We start from the raw sequence: 23,721 nt of genomic DNA, 5'->3' as shown, positions 1-23,721 counted from the left end.
CGCCATGTTGGCCAGGCTGGTCTTGAACTCCTGACCTCAGGTGATCCACCTACCTCAGCCTCCCGAAGTGCTGGGATTACAGGCGTGAGCCAAGCACAGAATTACCCTAGAGTTTGCAGCATGCATTTAGCACGAATCTAAGCCCATGGTCAGATGGCCTTTGACCAGGTCACAGGCAGTGTGGGCGCCTCCCGCAGAGCACGCCCATTCCCCTCGCCTCCCGTGCCACCTGCTGCCTCATTTCACCTATCCCTGCGCCATCATCAGCCAACACATTGCTGCTCTTATACTTTGAACAATTGTCCATTAGATGAACAAGACTAAGGAAAGTAAGCTAGGCTCAGCGGCCCACACCTGCAGTCCCAGCAACTTGGGAGGCTGAGGTGGGAGGATCACTTGAGCCCGAGAGGCAGAGGTTGCAGTGAGCTGTGATCACACCACTGCACTCCAGCCTGGGCAACAGTGTGAGACTCTGTCTCAAAAAAAAAAGATAAAGTAGATTTTGTTTCTCCTTTATTTGTTACTTCTCTGCTCTGTCTTTCCACATAGGTTTGAGCTTCTGACCTCTCATTGGCTTCTCTGGAGGATCCACCTTACACTGCTTACAGGGGCCAGGGCTGCCAGTGACAAATCTCCCCCAGTTTTTGTTTGTGTAAGAGAGTGCTTTTTGTTTGCTTGTTTGTTTGTTTGAGACAGAGTCTCGCTCTGTTGCCCAGGCTGGAATGCAGTGGTGCGATCTTGGCTCACTGCAGCCTCCGCTTCCTGGGTTCAAGCGATTCTCTTGCCTCAGCCTCCCAAGTAGCTGGGATTATAGGCACCCATTACCAAGCCCAGCTAATTATTGTACTTTCAGTAGAGACGAGGTTTCGCCACATTGTCCAGGATGGTCTCAGACTCCTCTCACGCCAGACCATCTACCTGCCTTGGCCTCCCAAAGTGCTGAGATGACAAGCGTGAGCCACTGTGCCCCGCTGAGAGTTTTTCTTTCTCCTTTCCTTACGGAAGATCATCTTGCTGGATGCAGAATTCCAGGCTGGTGCTGTTTTGTTTCAATACTTGGATACCTCCGTCCCCTGTCTGCTGCTTGAGTGGCTTCGGTCGGGAGGTCTGATCCATTTCTTACTCTCTTGGTTGGTAATGTAAGACTCTCTTTGCTCAGTGTCTCATTTTCTGCAGTTGGATATGATATGGCTAAGTGTGAAGTTTTTGGTATTTTTCCTGCTTGATGTTCTCTGAGCTTCCTGGATCTGGGATTTAGTTTTGACAAATCTCGGCCATTATCACGGCAGATACTTCCTGTGTTCTCTCCTCGCCTGGTTTTCCTGTTGTGAGTAGGTTCCACCTTCACGGTCATCCCACTGTTCTTAGATCGCCTCTTCTTTTGTTTTCATTGCTTTCTCCTCGGTGCATTTTAGTATGGGAAGTTTCTGTGGACCTGTTTTTTTTTTTTTTTTTGAGACGGAGTCTTGCTCTGTCGCCCAGGCTGGAGTGCAGTGGCCGGATCTCAGCTCACTATAAGCTCCGACTCCTGGGTTTACGCCATTCTCCTGCCTCAGCCTCCCGAGTAGCTGGGACTACAGGCGCCCGCCACCTCACCCAGCTAGTTTTTTTGTATTTTTTTTTAGTAGAGACGGGGTTTCACCGTGTTAGCCAGGATGGTCTCGATCTCGGGACCTCGTGATCCGCCCGTCTCGGCCTCCCAAAGTGCTGGGATTACAGGCTTGAGCCACCGTGCCCGGCCTGGACCTGTTTTTACATTTATTCATTTATGCTCTCATCTTTATTTTTATTCCTATACTTTCTGTGTATGTTGTTTTATTTTTTTCATTTTTTATGTTGGTTACTTAGCTTGCTACTTTCAGTTTTAGTCTTTCTACTCTAAGCATTAAATTAATACATTTTCTTCTAAATTCTTCATTCTTGAGATTGTGCCACTGCACTGTAGCCTAGATGACAGAGCAAGACCTCATTTGTCTTAAAAAAAAAAAAGTATTCTTTTTACTTAGGCTTTCGTCTCAAATGAAGTTTCTCCTGTCTTGCACGTGTTTCTAACCAGAGCCTGAAGTCTGTCCAATGTTTTCTTTCCTTTGTCTCTGCCCACAGCCACCGGGTCAGCCTCCCTCCCAGGAGGCCCCTAGACTCCAGGTACCTGGGCAGCCCGGGCAGGTGAGAGAGGACCCCAGGGGAACTGGCTTTGCTCTCACTGAGGCGGGGTCCTCATGGTGTTCTGCTCTAGCTTGTTCCCATGATGTCAGGGCCGGGCGTCCCCCTGCAGCTCGGTCTCACAGCTGCCCTGTGCCAATGGCGTGCTGGCCTCTGAAGGCTGCTGGGAACTGCAGGGTTAGAGCTGCAGGAGGGCGAGGGTGGGGCCGGGTCCAGGTCTGGGTGCCCGCCTTGATGGGAGTGCCAAGGTCACGTTGGGGCTGTGGATAGCAACCTCGGGCCTCATGAGTTCCTCCCTCCAGCTGTCCAAAGTGGGGGTTAGTGCCCCCAGTCATGGAGAGCTACTTCCAGTGGTCTCACCAGTGAGACTGTCCATGGCGCTGCCTCCCTGGGCTGGGCGCTGACCCCATGACTGCAGGGCTGCAGCCTGGGCGGCTCCCCTGTTTGCAGCACCGGCCGGGGCTCTGCCCCTCCGTGGTCTCAGCGGCAGGGCAGACACAACAGCTCGCGGCCACTGAGTCCTCCTCCCTCAGCCCCGTGCCTGCCTGGCAGTTTTGAAGATCAAATGAGGTAACATGTGCTTAAGTCATATGTAGCATTAGCATGCTGTGCTGATGTCACCAATTAAAATCTGCCTGAGTGAATCATAATTGAAAACAGTCAGTTGTCAGAAAAAAAACCTTGTTCAGGGGCAGCAGACCCAGGAAAGAGAAGCGCGGGACAGACAGGAGACAAAGCGTTCTGGGGTTGGTTGGGGGTGGCCAGGGCATCCGGCCCGGGAGCAGGTGTGGGCCGAGCACAGGGACGCTGCCTCCTGTGTACTCAGCACCGTGTCAAGGCGTGGCTGTGCGTGGGGGGTGGCAAGGCATGGCCTTGCGTGGGGTGGTGAGGCGTGGCCTTGCATGGGGGTGGCGAGGCGTGGCCTTGCGTGGGGGGTGGCCAGGGCTGGGCCAGCCAGCTCGACCCTCACCCCCAACCTCTGTGGCCATGGGTGACCCTCCCTGCTGCCCTTCCTGTTGACGGGTGCTGTTTCCATGTACTTATTAATCCTGGTGCACCTTTTAAGCACCCTTTGGGGTAGTCATGTCCCCATTTTGTACAAGCAGGATGGGTTCAGAGAGGTTAGGTCCGTTGCCCAAGGGCGCACAGCTGGTCTCTGTGAGATTGGAGCTCAGGACCATCTGACCAGCGTGGGTCCCTTGAGGCGCTTGTTACTGCCACTTTCGCCTGTCATCATGTTCTCGATGGACCCCACAGACGCCGGAGTCCTGCTCATTTGGGAAATGACTAGCCAGGATAAGGGGTTCAGAGAGAGGTCTCCGGCCTCTCCCAGCCTCCCTCCCACCACGGCCTTCTCCTGGTCTGGGGCGATCTTGCTGCTGGGGTCACAGCAGACCTGTCCAGGCTGGTGACTGGGGGTCTGGGGAAAGAGTGGGCAGAAGACTTTGGGGAGGCGGGCGGCAGCGAGGAGGACTCTGGGGAGGCGGGCGGCAGCGAGGAGAGGGTGCTGATGTCGGTGGGCAGAGCCGCGTCTGCAGCACGCATTCCCGCCTGAATCTATTCAGTTTCTTGTGGTGACTCCATGCGTCAGGAGAGGTAATTAGAACAGGATTTTTCAGCTATTTATGATCATACATTTCCTTTTCTAAAAAAAAAGGAGAAGTTGTGGAGTGACTAAGAGTTGGGTGGAGGTGGTTGAGCTGAGGTGGGATGGGCTTGGGAAGAGGCCCTGCAGAGAATGTCGCATGTGCAGAGCACTCTTGGAGCCCTTACAGAACAGCCTCGGCCTTGGGCTAGAGGGGGTGGAGGGAGGGAGGCAGGCCCCACAGCACTGGCCGTGGAGGCCGGGTGGGAGTGGGCAGCGGAGGCTGGGTGAGGGAGGAAGAAGATGGGTGAGGGGCTGCTGCTTCATTGGAGGGGCCACAAGGTACTCATCTCACCTCTGGGCTTCTCTGGAAAGTGGGGGTTGGTTCAGGGGTTCTAAAGAGGGGTCTGTGCGTGTGACCCCTCACAGCCTCTCACAGCCCCTCAGGCTGCCACTGACTCCCAGAGGGGAAGCCCTCTGTGCCCATGGTGTGGGCTTAGGCAGTGCTGGGCGCCTGCCTCACCAGGCGTGGCCATGGCCAGAGGCTGTCCCCTTTGTGCAGGAGATGCCTGCCCCGCCTGCCTGCTCTCCTGGTCCTCTTTCACGAGCAGGTGCAGTCATAGTGGAAGAACCAGGTGGACGGCAGTGAGGACATCAGTGACGACCGTGGCTGCCGTGCATTCATAGCCCGTGTATGCAGGTTCTGTGTGCCTGGTTTTCTGTGCCGTGCTGCATTTTAACTTCACAGTGAGCCTGAGGTGCTCTCTGCCCTCTCCTTTATGGTTGAGTGTCCTGAGACTCAGAGAGGCTCATTATTTTTCCCAAGGTCACACAGCTAGTTAGTGTCCTGGTAGGATGTGGGCTGTGTTGGGTGTGTGTGTTGGGTTTGACTTGGGAGCTGGCCTGGGGATGCACACCTCAAGTGACGGCTGCTTGGTGGGGGGCCACGGGGCTGGTCTCTGCCCCCTGCGGTGCCTCCATCCGCATCCCCCCCGCCCGCAGCACCTCTGACAGGGCCGGCCTCCTGCAGTCTCCCGCTCCTGCGGGTGCTCTCGCCACAGGCAGCCCTAGTCTCTGTCTCGGCTTCCTGGGCTCGCTGCTCTGCTCTCCCCTGCCCTTCCCAAGCCCAGGCCCAAGGCTGTGCCCTGGGTTTCTTCCTCCAAGGGCACTGGGCCCTGTTCTGCCCACTGTCTTAGCCCCTGCTGCCCAGGTGCCCTGCCCCCGCTGTGGCGTTCTCAGCCTCTTTGGGGATCTGTCATCCCGTGGGAATCGTCGGTGTGCTTGGGGCCTGTACTCAAAAGCTCCGTGGTAATTAGTGCGCTGGAGCACCCGCTGATGAGGGGATGAGCGTCATTATCTCTGTTGCTCTTTTCGCAAGGGTCCTCTGGGCACCTACTCACGCGGTTCCCTCTGATTGGAGTGCCCTTCCCCACCGCCTCCTCCCAGGGCGCCCAGATCCTTCCTGCAGCCTCCCTGGGTGAGCAGCCCCTCTGCCCGATAATCCAGGCCAGGGCGGAGCCGCCCTCTACTGACACTCCTCCCGGCCCCTGTCGGCCAGTGTATCCAGGGTGCCGAGGCCCCGTCCTCAGCTGACTTCTGTCGGGTGATGCCGACTGCTCACATTCTCTTCATGCGGCCGTTCGTTACATGACGAGCACATTCTATTCCTTAGAACCAGGACATCTCTACACCCAAGGAGGAGCAGCCTGTGGACATTGTAACTCTGCTGGGTGCTTCTTGAATGAGTCTGGGAGGCCCTGTCAGCACCACCAGCCTCCTGTTTGTTCAGCAGTTAATCACCACATTTGTTGAGGTGGAAATGAAGCGAACTTGCCCACAAGTGGAGTCAGCTGTTAAAAAGCCATAGCAAGTCATCCACACCGTGCCTGCTCTTTCACTCCTGGTGACAAAACAGTTTCTTGGAAGGGTACAAGCAACAAACTTTCTAGTACTTTTCTCTGTGCCAGCCAGTGCTAGCCTGGAGTTGTGCTGGAGAGCCGTCACGAAGGGAAGCTCTCGGAGATTTACTGATCAATAAAGGAGACGATTACAGCTTGTTTACCAAGGGAAGTCCCCCGCCCTGGCCTTGCGCGGCGTCTGCATGTTGGTACTGACAACTCCCGGTAACTGGCTTGAAACGATAAAAGTCAATGGGAAGATATAGGATTTCAATAAGATTATGACATGCGATAAACCTCCCTGTGCAAACAAATTTTCCACATATATGTGACCCGTTCCAGTTGGATTTGTAACTTTAATTTCTCACTTACTGAATTTTGAATTTTTTGTCATCAACTAATTATGAAGTCCACACCAGGGTGGCACCTGTGTCACCGGCTCAGGAGATGGCAAGACAGCCCCAGATGTGGTGGCCTGAGCTCCAGGGGCTTCTGAGAGAGCAGGCCGGGGTTTCCTCAGCCCCCGCAGCCTCGCTCTCCTCACCTCTGGGGGATGGACAGAGGGTCTGGCAGGGGCTCAGGCAGTCCTCAGTGCTGGGGAGCACTGGGTCGGTCTCTCCTGGGAGCAGGGCGGGGCCTGGGCAGGGGCTCAGCTTGTGTATGTGCAGACTCAGGAGGCGGCATGGAAAGGACCCTGGTAGTTTTGTGGACTCCGTTTCTGGGTGGGGGTCTTGCTCCCCAGGCTGCCTGATTGAGCCAGTCTCTATCAGGGCCATGGATTTGCCTTTTCAGCCAGTACTGGTGGGGGCAGTCCCCACAGCTCCCCTGCCCTCACCTGGTGGGGAGCACGCTGGTCGTGACACAGTGTGGTGGTGCAGGGCTGGGCTGGAGCATTGGCCCTTTGCCCAGCATGTGTGTTGGGAAGGGGCATGGGCCAGTGGAGACCATTTCCTGGGTTTGTAAGGTTCTTGCTCTCGTTTTCTGAGCACCGGTTGTTTCCAGGGCAGCTGGCTGGACAGTTCATTCCTGATAGCATCAGTCTTCACGGCTGCCCTGTTTCCCATCTTGTCAACGAAGGAACTGAGACTAGGGGAGGGAGCTTGAATAGCTGGCCTCAGGACAGAGCTGGGGCTTGAACCTGCATCTTGTAGCTACCTGTCTGCTTCTTCCTGGGCTCTGCTACCCCAGCATCCTCATCCCCCATCTCTCAAGAATGGGGCAGAGCCCCAGCAGAGGCTACTGAGGGCATCAGTTAGATGTCCCTGGGGCACCTGTTAGAAGGGCAGATTCCCAGACCCGTCTGTGAAGATCTGGAAGCTGTGCTCCAGCACATCTGGGTGTCTGAAGGACTGGCTCCCTGATCATGTGGGCTCCCACAGGGCAGGCAGGCGGGAGGAGGTCCCCAGCCTGCGCCTGGAATCTGCTCCATCCAGACTCAGCTTCTGAGGCCATAAGGGTCTGGGGACCATGGTTGAGGCCCGCACCTGGGGCAGGGAGTGCAGGCAGCGGGAGGCCAGAGGGAAGACCACGCTTCCCCGCCGTGGCATGTCCTTTGTGGGGACTGTCCTAGCAGCTCAGTTCGCGACCCATGGGCTCCCGCAGGATCAGGAGGCAGCACACGGCTCCCGGGGCCCCTGATTGGCTGACCCTCCCTGTCAGTGTGTCAGGCAGGACACAGCTGAGCAGGGGTTTCTGCCCGGCTCTAAGAATCAGCCCTGACACTGTGGTCAGTGCCATCCCAGGAAGCTGAGCTCTGCTGGACCTGGCTGCTGTGTGGGGGCCTGCATACAGCCTCAGACATCCCGGGAGCTCTGTGGGAAGATAAGGAGCTCGCAAGCCCAGATCTGAAAAGTGAGGACTCGGCCTTCCCGAGAGGCCTGGGTGGTTGGATGAGCGATGGGTTGCCCGTCCCATTGGAACAGGCAGCTTTCTGGTGCACACTGTATCTCCTCCCTCTGCAGGTCTGGGCAGAGGTCCCAGGAAGAGGAGGACTCACCCAGCTCTGGGCCTGCACACTGTCGTACCCCTGGGTCCAGTGTCACTGGGACTTAGAGGAGTCATGCAGACCCAACAGAACAGGCTGGGGTGGGGAACCTGGGCTTCTGCCCACTGTGCACCCTCGCCCTGCATGTGCTATGTCCACAGGGGCAGAGGCCGCTGCTCCCAGCACAGCCCGTAGCCGTACTGCTGATACAAGGTGGAGCCCATGCCCGTCGCAGTAAAGGCCTGACATGGTCAGAGTGGGAGCCGGGGCAAAGCCAGGGCTGCTGGCATTTACTGGGTCTGGGGGCGCCAAGCTCCAGGGCCCTCTTCACCTTGGTGGGTAGGCTCTGGGTGCTGGCCTGGGTCCTCATGAGGGAGCCTCCCACGTGATGCAGCTCTCATGGGGCCTTCCCTGAGCCATCTCCATCATTACCTCATCCCCCGTCCCGGTCCTGACCAGCCGCCCTCTCTGTCCACAGGAGCGTGACGGCATGCGGGCCATCCTGGGGTCCTACGACAGCGAGCTGACCCCGGCCGAGTACTCGCCCCAGCTGACACGGCGCATGCGGGAGGCAGAGGATATGGTGCAGAAGGTGCACAGCCACAGCGCCGAGATGGAGGTGTGGGGCCGCGGGCGTGGGGCTCACGTTGCCGGGTGGGCCTTCCCCTTGGGGGGCCTTCTCCCTGGTGGGCCTCCCTGGTGGCAGAGCCTGGGGGGGTTGGAGGTCTGGTCCCCGCTTTTCTAGTTGCCGGCTGGCAGGCGTCCGTCGGGGAGGGTGTCCACGGGCTGCTTCCTCTGCATGTGGATCCATGTTAATTCTCATGATGGCACCTGCAGCGTCCTCAGCTGTCAGGGTGTCCCAGGTGGCCCCAGCCTGCAGGCAGATGACACACAGACAATGCCCCTTTGATGCGTTGGGACCCTCTCATGATGCCTGTCAAAGGGGCACTCAAGGTCCTTCCCCTGTGAGGGGCATCTGCTGAGGAGACCTGGACTCCAGGTGCTCAGAGTTGTTGCCCGGGCTCCGGTCCCCGCTGCTGGGGTGGCTCTGCTGGGGCCTGACAGGCAGGGCATGAGGCCCAGGTCTGCCCAGCTCGCTGCGGAACTGGGAGAGGTGTTCCTCCTTCCTGCAGCCTCCAGCCTGCATCCCTCTCCTGGCTCCAGGGTCCTCCCAAGAGAGGTGGCCTCAGCCTTGGCTTCTGCCTCTTCCCTGCCCCGTGGGCCACCGTGACACCCTGTTCTCTTGTCTAGCTCTGAGCAGCTCTCACCTGTGCAGTGAGAGGAAGGAGCTGGGGATCGTAGGGCCTGGGCGGAGACCATGTCCACACTCCCTGTCCACACTCCCCAGGCCAGGGGCTCCCAGCACACCATTCCCAGCCTAGAGCTTGAAGGGCCCGTGTTCTCCTCTTGAGGTTTGCACACTTCTCCTTGGGCACAACACAGCCCCACCTGGGTGTGGTGGGATACGTGCCAGGGTCTTCTGGCCTCACTGGCACACGCCGCCGCTGCCGGGTGCCTTGCTGTTCAGCTCTGCCTGGCCCTTTACCTGACTACTCAGTCTCACTGTCACCATATCCTGCGGAGTGGGTGCTGTTGTGACCTGAATTTTGCTCACGAGAAAACCCAGGCCCGGGGTGGTCAAGGGACATGCCCAGGTCACCGAGCTGGCGTGTGACACCGCCAGGCCACGTCTCGGAGGGCCTGGGCCTGCAGTGTCTGTGGGCACAGCCAAGCTCTGTGAGCTCGTTGGTCTCAGGGCTCATTGTGTCTGGGCTGGGCCTTGGTGGTGGAGACTGCGGTGAGATGGAGATGCAGATGAGGGTGTCGTTGTGGCCTGTCGCCCTGTTGTAGGCTGATGTGTCCATTCCTCATTTATCCAGTGACCAGCTGTAAGATGACCTGGGTCCACCAGTGGAGAGCCAGGCTCACAGGCGTGACCACAGCCACCTTCCGGCCAGGCTGCCGAGCACACACAGCAGGCCGGGCCCTGTGTCAGGGAATGTCCGACAGAGCCTCTGGCCCCTGGAGCTGAGCTGCTGGGCAGGGGAGACATTTAATGAACAAACGTAATTCATGTAGGATGTTAGGAGGTGCTGAGTTTCTGGAGAAAGGATTGTAATGGAGGGTCTCGGAGCCGTGCAGCATGGCCGTCCCAGCGGCTGATCAGGGAAGATGGGAGGAGGAGGTCGTCAAACTGCATCTAGAAAGTTGCTTGGCAGATGGTTCAGTGGTTTAGAGGGGGCGCGGGCACAGAGGCTCAGGCACAGGGGATGGCGTGTGGCGAGAATGACAGGTCCAGGCCCAGGGCCCACATGCACTCCCTACCCCTTGCTCACATGGAAGCCATGCCAAAGGGCCCTGGGGCTATGCCATGTCCCCACCTGTGGGGTGAACCCTCACCACCACGCTTGGCGAGAGTGAACCGTGGGCCTGGGACCACCCTCAGGCACTGGTACTGCCCCCTGGTTTGTTCTTCTCATGCCCAGCCCTCTCTGTCCATCCTCCTCCTTCCCGCTCCTGGCTTCCTTTCTGTGTCCAGCCGCCCCGTGTGTGCAGGGCCCGCTGCTGAGGGCCGCACACAGACCTTCGGTCCTCACGGGAAAGGCTAGCTCCGGCTGCACCTGGGAGCTGTCATAAACCTAAGCGCGTTAGTAGCCATCTGATTCCAGCACCCTTGGTTTCCTGTGAAGTATTAATGAAGAGAGATTTGTGGGGAGGGTCTCTGACCCCTTCTGCCGTCCCCGGCGTTTTTCACGTTGAGATTTCTCCAGGCCTGGCCGTGGGCACATCCAGTGTCCCGGTTCTGGTGCCTGGTGTTTTGTGTGATGAGGCGATCAGGGCTGTCAGGGACCTCAGGACTCACTGACCAGATGCTGGCGCTGTTTGGGCACTGTGCTTGCCCCCTTGCCAGGCAGCTTGGAGTCTCGGCCCTCACCCTGCTAGTGGGATGTATGTTGGGGACCCTGCCCCTCCCTTCCCATGGTGGGGTGTGGGGGCAGGTTACTCCCTTTCCTCTCAGTCTCTCCTGGGGTTTCAGGAGAATCAGGCACGTGGAGGAGTTGGGCCCAGCAGCCAGAGCAGGGTCGAACTCTACCAGCACTGACTAGTCTTCACTGCAGGAGTTCACACGACTGATCCTCCCCTGAGCCCTCACAGCCCCCTCTGCCCATCCCCCGAGTGCCTCCAGAAGCACGCCAGCACCCACAGACTTCCCCCAGGACCCCGCTGCACTGGCCCGTGTCTGTGTTGATGCAGATAGCCATGGCTCGGCTGCTGGCACAGATCCCAGAGAGGTCTTCCGGCCCGTGGCTGCTCCCTGAGCCTGTGCAGGTGCCACTACTCTCTGGGGTCTGTGGAGCAGCCACCACCACATCCTGCATGACAACCTGACCTGATGCCTTGCCTCATCAGAGAGGGCACCTCCGCGTCAGCCGTCTCCTCCCAGGAGCCTGGGAGAGGCGTCCTCACCCTTCCGCCGCAGCGGGACCAGGTCACCTGTGGAGCCTCTGCCCTGCCTTTCCCTGAAGCGACAGTCGGGCGGGAGGCTGGGGGTGCCGGCAGCTCCTGGGCTGGGTTCCTGCCTTGGGGGAGCATCTGCTGTGGGCCCCCCAGCTCTTGGCCCTCCCCATGGAGGTGGTGCAAGTTTGGGAGAACGTGGCCCCAACTCTGGGAACTAAACACGTTTGCAAGGTGAAGGTGGGGGCCCAGCAGGAGCACCGTGCCCCAGGGAAGATTGCCACACATGAAGTATGGCAATGGTGGCTGCGCCCTCTGTGCACAGGGAGCCCCTGGGGCAGGGACGCCAGCCCAAGCCAGGGATGTCCCCGTGGAGGGCCAAGGGGCTGCTCTGGAGACCCTGTCCATGCCGCTTGTTTCTGGCTGTTGGTTTCTGTAAGGGTCCCATCTCCTCTTCTCCCCACGGTCAGGGGGTGGGGGGGCCGCCATCTCCCCAGCTGGGGAGAGCTCCTGACCCTGCGTGGCTCAGGTGCTTCCCCCAGCCCCCCGCCTCCCACTCTCCCTGCTGTCTCCACCTGGTTTATCTTTTCCTTTCCCGTCTCCTTTTCCCTTGGTTTTCTTTCTGCCCTCTGCACGTCTGTCTGATAGTTCCTGTCTCCATCTTTCCCTCTCCCTTGGCCTCTGTTCACCTCTCTGTCGCCTGACACGCTCCTATGTCCTCTGACTTCGGGCCCCGCAAGCCTTCCCTGAAAGCTTGCCCAGCACTGGGCGTGCCCCTGGGGAAGGCGCCTCTTGGGGCAGGTGAGGATCTGCTACCTGACGGCCAGGTGGGCTTGGGGTAGTCGCTGGCGGGAGGACGCGGCATCGCTCTGAGCATGGTTCCCTTCCACCCACCTGTTAGCTAAGCCGGACACCAGTCTGTCCCCGTCTGCTCAGCCAGACACACCAGTCCGTCCCCATCTGCTCAGCCAGACACCAGTCCGTCCCCGTCTGCTCAGCCGGACACCAGTCCGTCCCCATCTGCTCAGCCGGACACCAGTCCATTTTCATCTGGACCATGTTTTCATTCCAGCAGAGACCTTGCAGGAAAACAGAGTGTTGAGTTGGGAGAACCCCAGACCCGTCTGGTGAAGTTTTGCCATCTTGCACGGTATTATTTATTCCATTTAATAAAGTGGCTGCAGGAGCTGGTAGCGTGTGTCAGGAGTCCTCTGTGGATGGAGCTGTAAATACGCAGCACACGCCACCTTGATTCAACACAACGGCCTGATTTGGGTTTCCGATTTATTTCATTAAAACGGATTACTGCACTGCTGGCCATGTGGAGGTGTGTGGAGAATCCCCGTTTAAGGTTGCAGTGACTCTGAAGTGGATCCTGACAATTTAGGGGGAAGTGGCCATCATGGTGTTTCCGCCTTCCCTTCCTCCCTGTGGCCTCCCAGAGAGGCTCGGGCAGCTCTGCAGTGCTGTCACTTGGCTGCCGCGGGTGGTTTGGCTCCAGGAGGGCCGCGGAGAGCCTGGTCTTCAGGGCCTCGGGCTGTTCACCAGGCCCGATACTTGTGAGTATATTGATTATTGATGATCTGATTCCCGCACCGAAAGAACGTGAGATGACTGTACTGTACAAAGCAGAGATAAAGCCAGAAAAAAGAAAAAAACTTGGAACAGTTAAAAATCACGCAGTGTACTTAAGAAGAGTGGACCAAGGGGTTTATGGAAATCGCCCTGGAGTCTGGGCTGTGGGAGCCTCTGCTGTGTGGCTGCAGGTCCTTAGTGGGAATCGCGAGGTGCTGGCTCCACTCCCAGAACGGGGCGTCTGTGCAGTACAGAGCCGCGCTAAACCGGGCTCTCTGTGACGTGCCGGTGCCACCCCAGACAGCACACACTTTGAGCGCCACTGCCCTGCACAGGAGCCGACCTTGCTGTGCATGAGGAATAAGCCCAGGGCAGGCTGTGTCCTCTCCACCACGGGAGGACCTGCTGCCACCCTCAGAGCATCCCCCAGGGCGAGCGTCCACCCCATAGCCTGGTCCCTGACGGTGCGCTGCCTGCCTGTTGTGCTCTGTGGCTGGCGCTGGGCTCACAGCCATCCTCACGCCTCCACGCAAAGAGAGAGCTGCTGTGTACAGCCTCACCTGGAGGCAGGTGCTGGGGCTGTGCCTGGGAAGCCCTGGGGGGACCCTGTGGTGTGCTGCCTCCTGCTTCTTCACATTGTGTCACAAGCCACCAGGAGACCTGGCTAGGAAGGTGGAGGCCTGAGCTTCTGGCCCATCCTTTTCCATGTGACCATGACTATGGGTGGGGCTGCCTTCCCCCAGCTCCAGCCTTCACACCGTGTGTGGGGTCTGTGCCTGGTGTCCCCCGGTCCTTCCCAGCCCGTCTGTCCTATGGCCGCTGGGGTCTGTGGCCACCTGTCGTAGCTGTTTTCTGCCATGTCCTGGCTGGCAGAAGTGTTGGATCACAGGCAGCGACTTCTCACCTCTGGATAAAAATAGCCTGGCCGAGGCCTCTGTGCGGCACCTCGGTGGTGCTGAGGGCACCAGTGCTTGGGGCTCGTGTCTGAGCACACGTAGCCACCCAGGACACGTGGTCCCACCCAGGAAGAGCTGTGTTTGACCCTTCAGCCGCTCGGGTGGAGGCAGCTCTGTGGTCACTCGGTGCCCGGGTCCCCACAGCCTCCGCACCCCTCAGTGCTCCCTGGCATGTGCCCCTGAAGCTTGACTCCGAGTGGGCTTGGCCTCTCCTGGGGAACCTGAGCACCACGTCTGACGCTGTTTGGGATGGAGCCGTGTTCCTTCCCACCGGAGTTTCCTGTGTGTCTGCACCCAGCCTGGGGTGGGCTGTGGAGGAGGGGCTGAGGCTAGGGAATTGCCTGGCCTGCCTGCAAGGAGCCTTGGCATCTGGTCTTCCCAGCCGTCAGCCTAGCCCCAGCCCCGGGCCTTGGGAAGCCCTCTCTCCATCCCACTGTCCCCGCGCCAGCACAGGCTGCACCTCCCACTGCCTTGCAGAGCCAGCCTGAGCTTGGGGAGCTCTTGTCTCCGAGGTGAGGACACTGTGGCCAGGCCCTGGGGGCTCCACCCAGTCACCCAGGGAGTGAGAGGTGTCTGTGTGCCCCGCAGGTGGCTGGGCAGCCCCACAGTCAGTGCCACAGTGCACGGCCCAGGGTGTTTCCACAGGGGGCGCTCTGCTGCCCACCCACCGCCTCCGTCACAGACGCGGGTTCCTGGAGGAACCCTCCCGAGACCAGCCTGAAGTTACGCTGTCTGAGGCCCTGCGGGAGCTCCTCTCCAGCGCACACTGGGGCCGTGCCGGCTCCTCGCCCTTGTGAGTGTGGTCCTCCCCGAGCTCTGGGGATTCCATGTTTTAAAGGCAGCTTTATTTAAAATATAATTTATACTCAGTAAAATCCCCCAAGTTTATCTGTGTGATTTGATCCATGTTGACAGTCAGTGTCTTTCCACCCCTGGCTCGGCTCGTGGAGGCCACCGGTCTGGGGCCTGTTACTGTTGTTTCGGGCTTTCTTGGAACTTCATGTAAATGGAGTCCCACAGTTGCTGTATCTGTCATCGCTGACTGCACAGTGCTTTGGAGACCCATCAACGTTGTATCAGCAGCTCATTTGCTTTTATTACAAAGTAGTTCTCTGTCCTGAGACTCTACCAGAATGGTCTGTCTGTTCACCCGCTGGTCCGTGCCAGGGTGGCTTCCCGTTCTTGCCAGTTAGGGACAGAGCTGCTGTGAGTATCTGCGTGCCCGACTTCCTGTGAATGTGGGTTTCCATTCCTTTGGGCTCTGCATCTAGGAGTAGGAGTGTGGGCTTTAACTTTTTTTGGGGGGGAGACAGGGTGGGGACAGAGTCTCGCTCTGTCACCTGAGCTGGAGTGTAGTGGCGTGACCTCGGCTCACTGCAGCCTCTACTTCTCGGGTTCGAGTGATTCTCCTGTCTCAGCATCCTGAGTAGCTGGGACTACGGGTGTGCACCACCACACCCGGCTAAGTTTTGTATTTTTAGTAGAGACTGTGGGGCTGCCCAGCCACCTTTGGGGGACACAGATACCTCTCACTCCCTGGGTGACTGGGTGGAGCCCCCAGGCCCACCATGTTGGCCAGGCTGGTCTCAAACTCCTGACCTCAGATGGCCCTCCTGCCTCGGCCTCCCAAAGTGCTGGGATTCCAGGCGTGAGCCCCCGGGCCGGGCCCTAACTTTTTAAGACATTGCCAAACTCTTCCCAAGTGGCTGTACCATGGCAACACGCGGGGTCCAGTGACATGTTCTCGCCCAGGCCGACGGCACCAGAGCTGGGAGAGCTCTCCGCTGTGGCACTGTCCGCTTTGGTATCTGGATCCAGCGGGTCAGCGCGTTTCACTCTGGCTTCAATCTTTGTGTCTCCAGTGACTGACGTGCCCAGCATTTCCCATGCTGCTCCACCTCGGCATCTCTTCTCTGGTGGCCTCTGTTCAAGTCCCTTCCTTCTGTCTGACGCTGGCGTGCCAGGCCCAGCTGCCCGCCTGTGCCTCCTGGAGCTCCCATTCCTTTCTCCTTAACCAGCAGACCTGCTGGGCTCTGTCTGTGGCGCTGCCCCAGCCTAGGTCCTGGGGGACTCATCCCATCCCTTCCTGCAGCTCCGAGCTCTGAGCTGCCTGCCCTCCCTCACCGGAATCCCACAGTTCCTAATGTTGTGTCTGGCGGGAGGGTACGTCTGTGCTAGTTCCTCCAGCTTGTCCAGAAGGAGAAGTTCTAGAGCATTTGGGGCCTATGAGAGCCTGTCCCCCGAAACTTCCTGTTGCCCCCTCTGGGGGCCTCCTCTGCGCACACAGAGCACGTTGTCTTGGGTCTCTTGGGACCCTAATGTCCTGCCTCGCCTCTCCTGTGCTGGGCCGTGTGGGTTTAGTGATGTCCCGTGTCTCCTGTGCTGGCCTGTGTGGATTTCAGTGTTTCCTTTGTTTTTCTTTCTTCAGCCGTTTTCTTGGAACGATAAGGTGAGGGAGGAGTGGACGTTTACCAAATGCTCCTTGGTGCTGAGGCTCTGCTGTGATCTTCTCACACCCTCCCTCCACAGAACCTGTCACACCAGGGAGGCCCAGGACAGACACGCAGTGTGGCCGACCCCCCCAGGCCACAGCTACCTCCGTTCTCCCGACTCACTCCTGCCCTGTCCACATCCGCTCTCATGTAAAACATTTTTTGTTACTCGGAAACTTCATGTCTGACCACTCACCCTGTTTGAGCTACACACAGCAGTGCGTTTCCTTGAGTGACAACAGGGCCTTCTCTGTCTGTGTTTTCTCCACGTTCCTGTTCTTAGGAGCACCCACCTGTGTCTTTTCAGGTTATGAGTGAGAGGTGGCTGAGGGGTCCTCCACTCACAAACCTTGTGCTGCAGAATGTCTGTAAGCCAGACCTGAGCTCCCTCCTGCCTCCCTGCCACTCCCCGTCTCCGTGCCTGTGGAGCGTGCGCTCCATTTCACACTCTGGCCCCTCTGCCTGCTGAGCTGCTGTCTGGTGGCTGCTCTGCTGAGAACCCTCCGCCTGGAGTCACCTCTGACTCAGGCTTGTGCAATGTCCCATTTGGCTGTCCATTTGGGAAGATTCAGCGGGTTACAAACAACCTTGTTTTGTTTTGTTTTACATCTTTGTTTTTGTTTTTTGGACACAGGATGTCACTCTGCTGCCCAGGCTAAAGTGCAGTGGCACAGTTATACGGCTCACTGCAGCCTCAACCTCTTGGTCTCAACAGATCCTCCTGCCTCAGCTCCCTGAGTAACTGGGACCACAGTTGTGTGCTGCCACACCCAGCTGATTTTTAAATTTTTTGTAGAAACAGGATCTCTGTATGTTGTCCAGGCTGGTCTCGAACTCCTAACCTCAAGCAATTCTCCTGCCTTGGCCTCCCTAAGTGATGGTCTCCCAGGCATGAACACCATGCCTGGCTGAAATCATTTCTCTTTATGGTAGCAGAACTGTCCTCCTTTTCCTCCCTAATTCGTCCCCCAGGGTGCTAGAGTATATGTTTTAATGGAAATATGACACAGTACACCAAAATGCACAGATGGTAAGTTTTCAGTCTGTCGGACGACAGAGTGAGTGTGTGTGTGTAACCCCCCAATGCAGGCAAAGACACAGAACCTCACAGGTCACACAGGACCCTGTGGATGTCTGATTGCAGCCTGAGTGACACTTGTGTGTTCAGTCTTCAGTGAAGGGCGGCTCTCACTGTCTGGAAGCCGTCTCTCTTCATGGCTGGATGGCTCCTGTGATGCCCGCTGCTGTCTTGGTCGCCTCCTGGGGAGCACTCAGCTTGTCGACGTCTGCGTTCCTCAACCGAGGGCCCTGCTCAGCGCCAGGCAGGCGTGTGAGCCAAGCCACAGCTGCTCCTGTGGCCATGCAGTTGGCCTCCCGGCCCCATCCCGGGGCTGCGCTCTCATGGGAGCTACTCCAAGCAGGCTCTGCCCAGGTACCCGAGACCAGTGTGCGAGTCTGACTGCAGGGCTCCACGGCTCAGAGTCACCTTTCACGAGCGACTCTGGCTTTGAGGATATCTCAGAAATCTCACTGGTCTCTGTTTCCAGACCCTGGGTCATGTGAGGATTTCAGATACATGTGGTTTTTTTTTTTCCCAGCCGTTGACGGAAGTGCTGGGCTGATGGGGCTGGTACAGAGGTGGACGCCTTGGCCTCAGGCTGTGAGCCACCTATGAATGAACGTGAATGAACTTGTCTTTAGGCACATGTTACTCCATGCTGTCCTCACAGAAACCTCAAACCTTCTGGAGATGCCTGAGGCCTACCCGCCTGCCGCCGGAGGCTGTGAAGGCTGAGGTTGCTGTGGCCTGCCTGGCCTCAGCAGGTCCCTGGACTGGCCACCGTGGTCATGGGTCCACCCTGCAGTGATGCCGAGTCGGGAGGCATGGGAGAGCGGGGTGGGCCCGGGACTCACGCACAGCTCCCAGCCCTGCTGCTTCCGGACGGTCCCGCCTCTTCCAAGCTGCACCTGTGAAGTGCCTTTGACCTTGCGAGGTTGCCACGTGGACTGATGTAAATGGGGATGACGATGTGCCTCACCCGAGGCCCGTGTCCACGGTGCCAGCTGCCTGTGTACCCAGGACAGTGTGCCAGGCGTGGCAGACATAGCCAGGCTGCAGGGGGTGTAGGCAGCTCTAATGGGTGCTTCTCACTGCCCAGGCCAGCTCAGAGCCTTGCCAGGGGTGCGGGCAGCTCTCATGGGTGCATCTCGCTGCCCGGGTCGGCTCAGAGCCTTGCGGGGAGTGTGGGCGGCTCTCATGGGTGCTTCTCGCTGCTCGGGTCAGCTCAGCACCTGTTGTCTTCCCCCATGTTTGGGGTGGTCTCTGGCCTGGTAGCTTGTGGATGCGGGTAGACCTGGGCGGGATATAGGGCTGCATGAGGAGAGCATGAATGTGGACGGCGACTGTCTACCGCGTGCTGAGGCTCTGCCCGGGGATATGGGGTGCCCCGGATGCCCTGACCCGGCTCCCTGTGTCCCCGGGAGCACCCGGGGCTGCAGCTCGGTGAAGCGCGTCGTGTCTAGGCCCATATTGGTGGATGTCCCTCTTCCATCTGCCGTTTCTAGTCCCAACTGCTGGTGACCCCAGCAGTGGCCAGATTATCCAGGGTTCAGCTGGCTGTGAGGAGGGCAGTGTGCTGCTCCCAGGCCCTGAGGCACCAAGCTTTCCAGTGTGCGGTCCACACAGCCCAGCATGACCACGGCCACCTGCCTCCTGATGACAGTGGCTGGGCGGGCTCCAGGGCCTCCCTGGGGCAGTGTGAGGGCACCAGGTAAGGCTGGTGGTGGGCAGAGCTCAAGGCCGGGCAATGTGAGGGTGCCAGGCGGGGCCGGTGGTGGGTAGAGCTCAAGGCCTTCCCTTCACCCACAGGCGTTGCACAGGGGTGTTGGGCAATGGGAGTCGCTTGGGTGCCCCACTGAGTGGGGCACCACACCAGAGGCTTGGGGGGCTCAGGTGCTCACACCTGCAGCCTCCATGGGGGCATCTGGAGCCTGGGTTTGACTCTGTTGTGGCGTCCACAACCAGTAGGCACCAGGATGGCCCATGGGAAGTCCAGAACCTGGCTCTGGCTGGGCCTGTAGGGGAGCTTGGGGGCCCATGGTCTGCAGAGCGGACAGGCTGAGGATTCTGGGCTGTTGCCTCAGTCACTTTCCCCAGGCTGTGTCCCCAGGGGCTGTAGTGCCTCATTTTCTGTGTCTCCAAACATACTTCCCCCATCCCCACCACATGTGCACATGCCACACACAGGTGTGCATATACATACCCACACTTGCATACATGCACATACACACGCCTCCCCGCCTTGGTCTCTCCTGGTGACTTGCCCGGTGGTTTCCAGTTGCCGCTGGGCCAGGCCTTTGCCTGCCTGTCGATTCCTCCCTCATTCTCAGGCCTGCTGGACCTCCACCCTGCAGATCCCACATCCCACCACAGCCTCCTGCCTCACTCCTGGGCTGGCCCTCCATCTCCTTCCCGGCCTTTCATGTGTGCTGTGGCCTGGGGGGTCTTACAAGGCCCCCTGCCTGGCTCTTCTTCCCGGGTTCTAGGACAGAGCCACAGTGTGTTTAGGTGGTGGGGGCAGTGGGGAGCCAAGGGTCGTGGGAAGGAGTCAGGAAGGGGCAGAGTCAGAGGATGTGGGGGAATGGAGGAACCGCAGGGGCAGAGGCCCAGGGCAGGGGTCTCCGAGGTCCTGAGCCCCGTGCACCGTGCAGGTCGTGGGTGCAGGGTCACTGTCCCCAGCAGGAAGCTGGATTGCTGACGTCCCAGCACCACAACAAGGCCCAGCCTTGCTGTTCCATGAGGCCTGTGAGGAGGAGGTGGCTGGCTTTTCTACCCTTAGTGTGGGGTCAAGCCTTGTGCCCTTTGGGGAGTGTGTGGGGGCAGGAGACCCTTCCTGCCTGGGTCGGGGTCCTGCTTGGGGGTGGCTGTGGCGGAGGAGATACTCTGACGTGGGGCCTCTGCCAGGAAAGTCACTTGATTCTGTTCTTTAAGTATGAGCCTGCCAGGGAGAGTGAATTGATTTCCTCTAATCGAAAGTCCCATGCTGAGCCTTTCCCTCCGTCTTGCCCCAGTTCCACGGTCCCTCTTGGGCCCACCCCTGGCCCCCCCATTTACCGTCAGTTTCCTGCGAGAGGTTTTTAGAATGGACCTCGGTTCTGTCAAGCCTCCCGCAGCCCACTCAGTCTCCGTCTCCATCAGTGGGCTCTGGGCCTCATGGGGCGGCCACACTGGCCCCTGCCACTCCTCTGGCCACTCTCTGCCCGCTCTGTCTGTCTCCATCAGTGGGCGCTGGGCCTCACGGAGTGGCTGTGCTGGCCCCACCCACCCTGCGGCTGCCCGCTGCCCAGCTCCTGGGTCCCGTTGCTCCCTAGGGAGCGGAGGCTGCTGGGTGGTGGGGTTTGTGTTTTCCGCAGTCCTAGAAGTGGGTCCCGGCCCACCCCAGTCTCAGGCCGAATCCTATCTTGTCTTGCAGGCTCAGCTGTCACAGGCCCTGGAGGAGCTGGGAGGCCAGAAACAAAGAGCAGACATGGTGAGTCAGACGCGGGAGTGGCTGGGATTCAGGACACCTGGACCCTGGGTCCGGGCAGGGACGCCTGTCCCTGTAAGCCCTTAGGCTGCAGGCACCAGTGCATGGCTGCCTCCTCTGTCATTGGAAGCTGTGTTGAGCGGGGAAGGGTGTATGAGGAGCCTGAGTCCCATCTCTACCAGTGACAGGTGGCGCGTGCCTGGGCAGAGCATGGCCCCTTGGGCCCCACCACCGTGTTTGTGGCAAGGGGGCCGTGACGTGTTTGCCGCACGAGGCCACGGTGTTAGAGGCAAAGCAGGTGTGCGAGCCCGCGAGGGGTCTGTGGCGAACTAGGCATCGGTGCTGTGGCTTCGTGGACCCCTGTCCTGACCACACAGGACCCGAGTCCCCAGTGGGACAGGGCCTCAGCTGGGGCTCAGGCGTTACTCAGCATGGGTCCTGACCAAGAGAGGGACGTCTCAAGCGAGTGCTTCTCTGCCGTCTGTGAATGCGGCAGGTGTGCTTTTAAGCTGTTTTCTCCTCAGCCCACATCGGCCCCACTCTCGCTGGTTTGGCTGCCTCCGAGCCTGGGTGTAGCCGCAGTGTGGGCCCGTTCGGGGCCAGGCAGGCTCTCCTGGTTTCTGGACCTCCAGTGTTAAAAAGCCTCCCACTGTTGCAGGGAACAAATGGGCTTTTCTTTTGAAGCGTTTTGGCCTAAACAAAGTGCAGGTTCCCTCCATGCTGCCGTGGCCTTGGCCATGTCTGTGAAGGACACGGACGGCCCTGGGGCACGCGTGTGGCTGCATATTCTGTCCCGGGCCATGCGTCAGGCTGGCCTGGGTCGCAGGCGGAGCAGCTGTCAGCGTTGTACGGACCCCAGGGCCTGCAGCCCAGGTCGAGGCTCCCATCTGGGCGTCCTTGCTTGCCAGCTTGTGACTGGGAGCTGGTGTCCTGGCTCTCAGGGCCTCCACCTGCCAGGGGTGTGCTGAGGGTTCATCGCTTGACAGATTCTGGGGCCGGCTGCACAGCCTGTGGCGGTTGTGGCTATGGCCATGGTTACAGGCCCTTCCCATGGGGCAGGGTCGAATGGGGTTGGAAATCACCCTCTTGAGAGGTACGGGCACCAGGGCCTAGGCTGGGAATGGGCGAGGGTTGTCTGCCGAGACCCTGGAAGAAGCTGCCAGTGGCGCAGAGAGGCAGCAGCAGGGTACTGCATAGGTCTGGGTCTGGGTAGAGCTGGCATCTGCAGGACCGAGGCCAGGTGGACTGGTGACAGCTGCCCTCAGGCTCCAGAACGGTCGCTGTTCACTCAGCAGCCGCTTAAGGACATTCCTCTCGGTGCTGGGGACGCGGCAGCCAGCAACACAGGCTGCTGCCCTCCTGGAGGCACACTGTTGCCGAGTGAGTAGTCAGTAGCCCGTGGGAGAGTGAAGGACAGAACTTCGGTGGTGGCAAATGCAGGAGCCACAGTTTCCCGGGGCCGTCCTGCAGAGCGTCCTGAGCCAAGCCTGGGGGACCCGACTGTTAGTGGTGGGCGTAGGGGGGCAGGCAGGGCCCGGGACCCAACAGTGAGGTTCGGGGTGACAGAAGCGGGGCCCGCGGTGGTTGGTAGTCTGACCTTGTGGGCCCTGTGTGGTCACGGCAGGGCTGTGGTTTCGTGGGTGGAGTAGGTGGTGACACAACCTGGTGTCCATTCATGAAGGATGCCTGGCTGCTCTGTGCAGGGCCGCAGTGGGTGGGAACTGGCAGGGCTGGGGCTGGCCGGGGTGGGAGACACAGGTGCCCTGGCCTAGGACTGCAGTGGTGTGCAGAGGTGTGGTCCGAGTCGGCTCTGTTGAAGGGAGATTCAGGTGAGGTAGAGAGCGTGAGGGCCAGGAATCGAGGACGGCTTCGGCATTCCGCCCTGGGTAGGCTCGTGGTATGGGGTGGGGAGATTGGGGGTGAAGTGTGGGAGTCTCATGCCTGCCACACGTTGGGTGCACAGGGCTGGAGGCTTTGAGTCAGTGCCCTGGGGTCAGAGGTGCCCATCCGCTCTGCATGGTATTTCAGTTGTCGGGAATGAGTAGGTAGCAGAGAAGTCAGAACCGGAGGCTCAAGCCTCTTCGGGACGTTCCAGCGTCCTGGCATCTAGTCTTGGGGAGCGCCATGAGTGTGGGGACTCCATGGAGGGCAGGTCCATTCACAGAGCCCTGGAGAAGGAAGTGTTTTCAGGGGACAGTCAGACTGCAGAGAGGACCCAGAAGGGGAACAGAGGATTGTCCTAGGCCCTGCGGCCGGCGTTTCGTTCAAGAGAGGAAAGGCACAGAAGGGCCTGCTCAGGGGCTGGGCCTGGAGCCGGAGGGAGAGTTGTTTTACCCCATGGGCAGTGGGAGAGCAGTTTATGCTGATGGGAGCCTCGCTGTAGTGACGGGCGTGATGTAGGGCTGGGGCAGTAGAGGGTCATCGAAGGGGACGGGGACCAGCAGGTTGCTGGAGCTTCCTGTCTCTTCCTGAAGTGGGCATGAGGTGGGCTGGCCTGTGGGAGTCCCAGCAGTCACGCTGAGGTTTGTGGTGTGAACTCGGAGCCAGGTTGGGCAGCAGGCTTCTGTCTGCCATGCTCAGGTGCTTCCCGGCAGACACAGTCACTGGGGAATGGGGGTTCGCGCGGGCGGGTTTGCCAGGGGAGCACGGTGGAGGGAGGGAGGCGGGGATGTGACACGTGGCTCAGCGGAAGGAAAAGCAGGCTGTTGGGGGCTCCATGACAGGCCTTTCTTGGGTCTGGGTTTTAAAATTGGAGTATGAACCATGTTTCTCTTCAGGCTGTAGAAATACTAGGGGGTTATTGTTTTGTTTGTTTTCCTCCCTGCGGTCTGCTGTGAACTTTCACTGCTGATGGAATTTGCAGGGGAACGCATCATAACTGTATTGTTTAACAGCAGGTCTGGGACTCAGTTTCTGTTCCTCTGCCTTCATCTGAGATGGCTCAGGGCAGGCCTGAAAGATGCTCCTGCTTCAGTGAGTGGGTTAGGGGGGCTCTGTGGACTGTGGGGTCTGGTGTCCGGCAGTGAGCGGGTTAGGGGACTTTGTGAACTGTGGGGTCAGGTGTCTGTCAGTGAGTGGATTAGGGG

General features: G+C 59.2%; 1 protein-coding gene across 4 annotated transcripts in view; it reads left to right on the top strand.

Moving 5' to 3' along the window:
- MAD1L1 (MAD1 mitotic arrest deficient-like 1 (yeast)) overlaps window positions 1-23,721 on the top strand; it is a 416,346-nt gene that overhangs the window by 208,261 nt on the left and 184,364 nt on the right. For all 4 annotated transcript variants that reach the window (XM_011956957.1, XM_011956959.1, XM_011956961.1 and 1 more), the window contains 2 exons: window positions 8,109-8,249; window positions 20,582-20,638. In XM_011956957.1, the coding sequence (XP_011812347.1) occupies window positions 8,109-8,249; window positions 20,582-20,638 (198 nt within the window). The remainder of the gene's footprint in view (window positions 1-8,108; window positions 8,250-20,581; window positions 20,639-23,721) is intronic.

This window comes from Colobus angolensis, unplaced genomic scaffold, assembly GCF_000951035.1.
Source record: "Colobus angolensis palliatus isolate OR3802 unplaced genomic scaffold, Cang.pa_1.0 Scaffold43, whole genome shotgun sequence".
In the NCBI taxonomy this organism is placed as follows: Eukaryota; Metazoa; Chordata; class Mammalia; order Primates; family Cercopithecidae; genus Colobus; species Colobus angolensis.
Note: the sequence above shows the minus strand (reverse complement) of the source record. Positions and strands in the feature narration are given on the sequence as shown.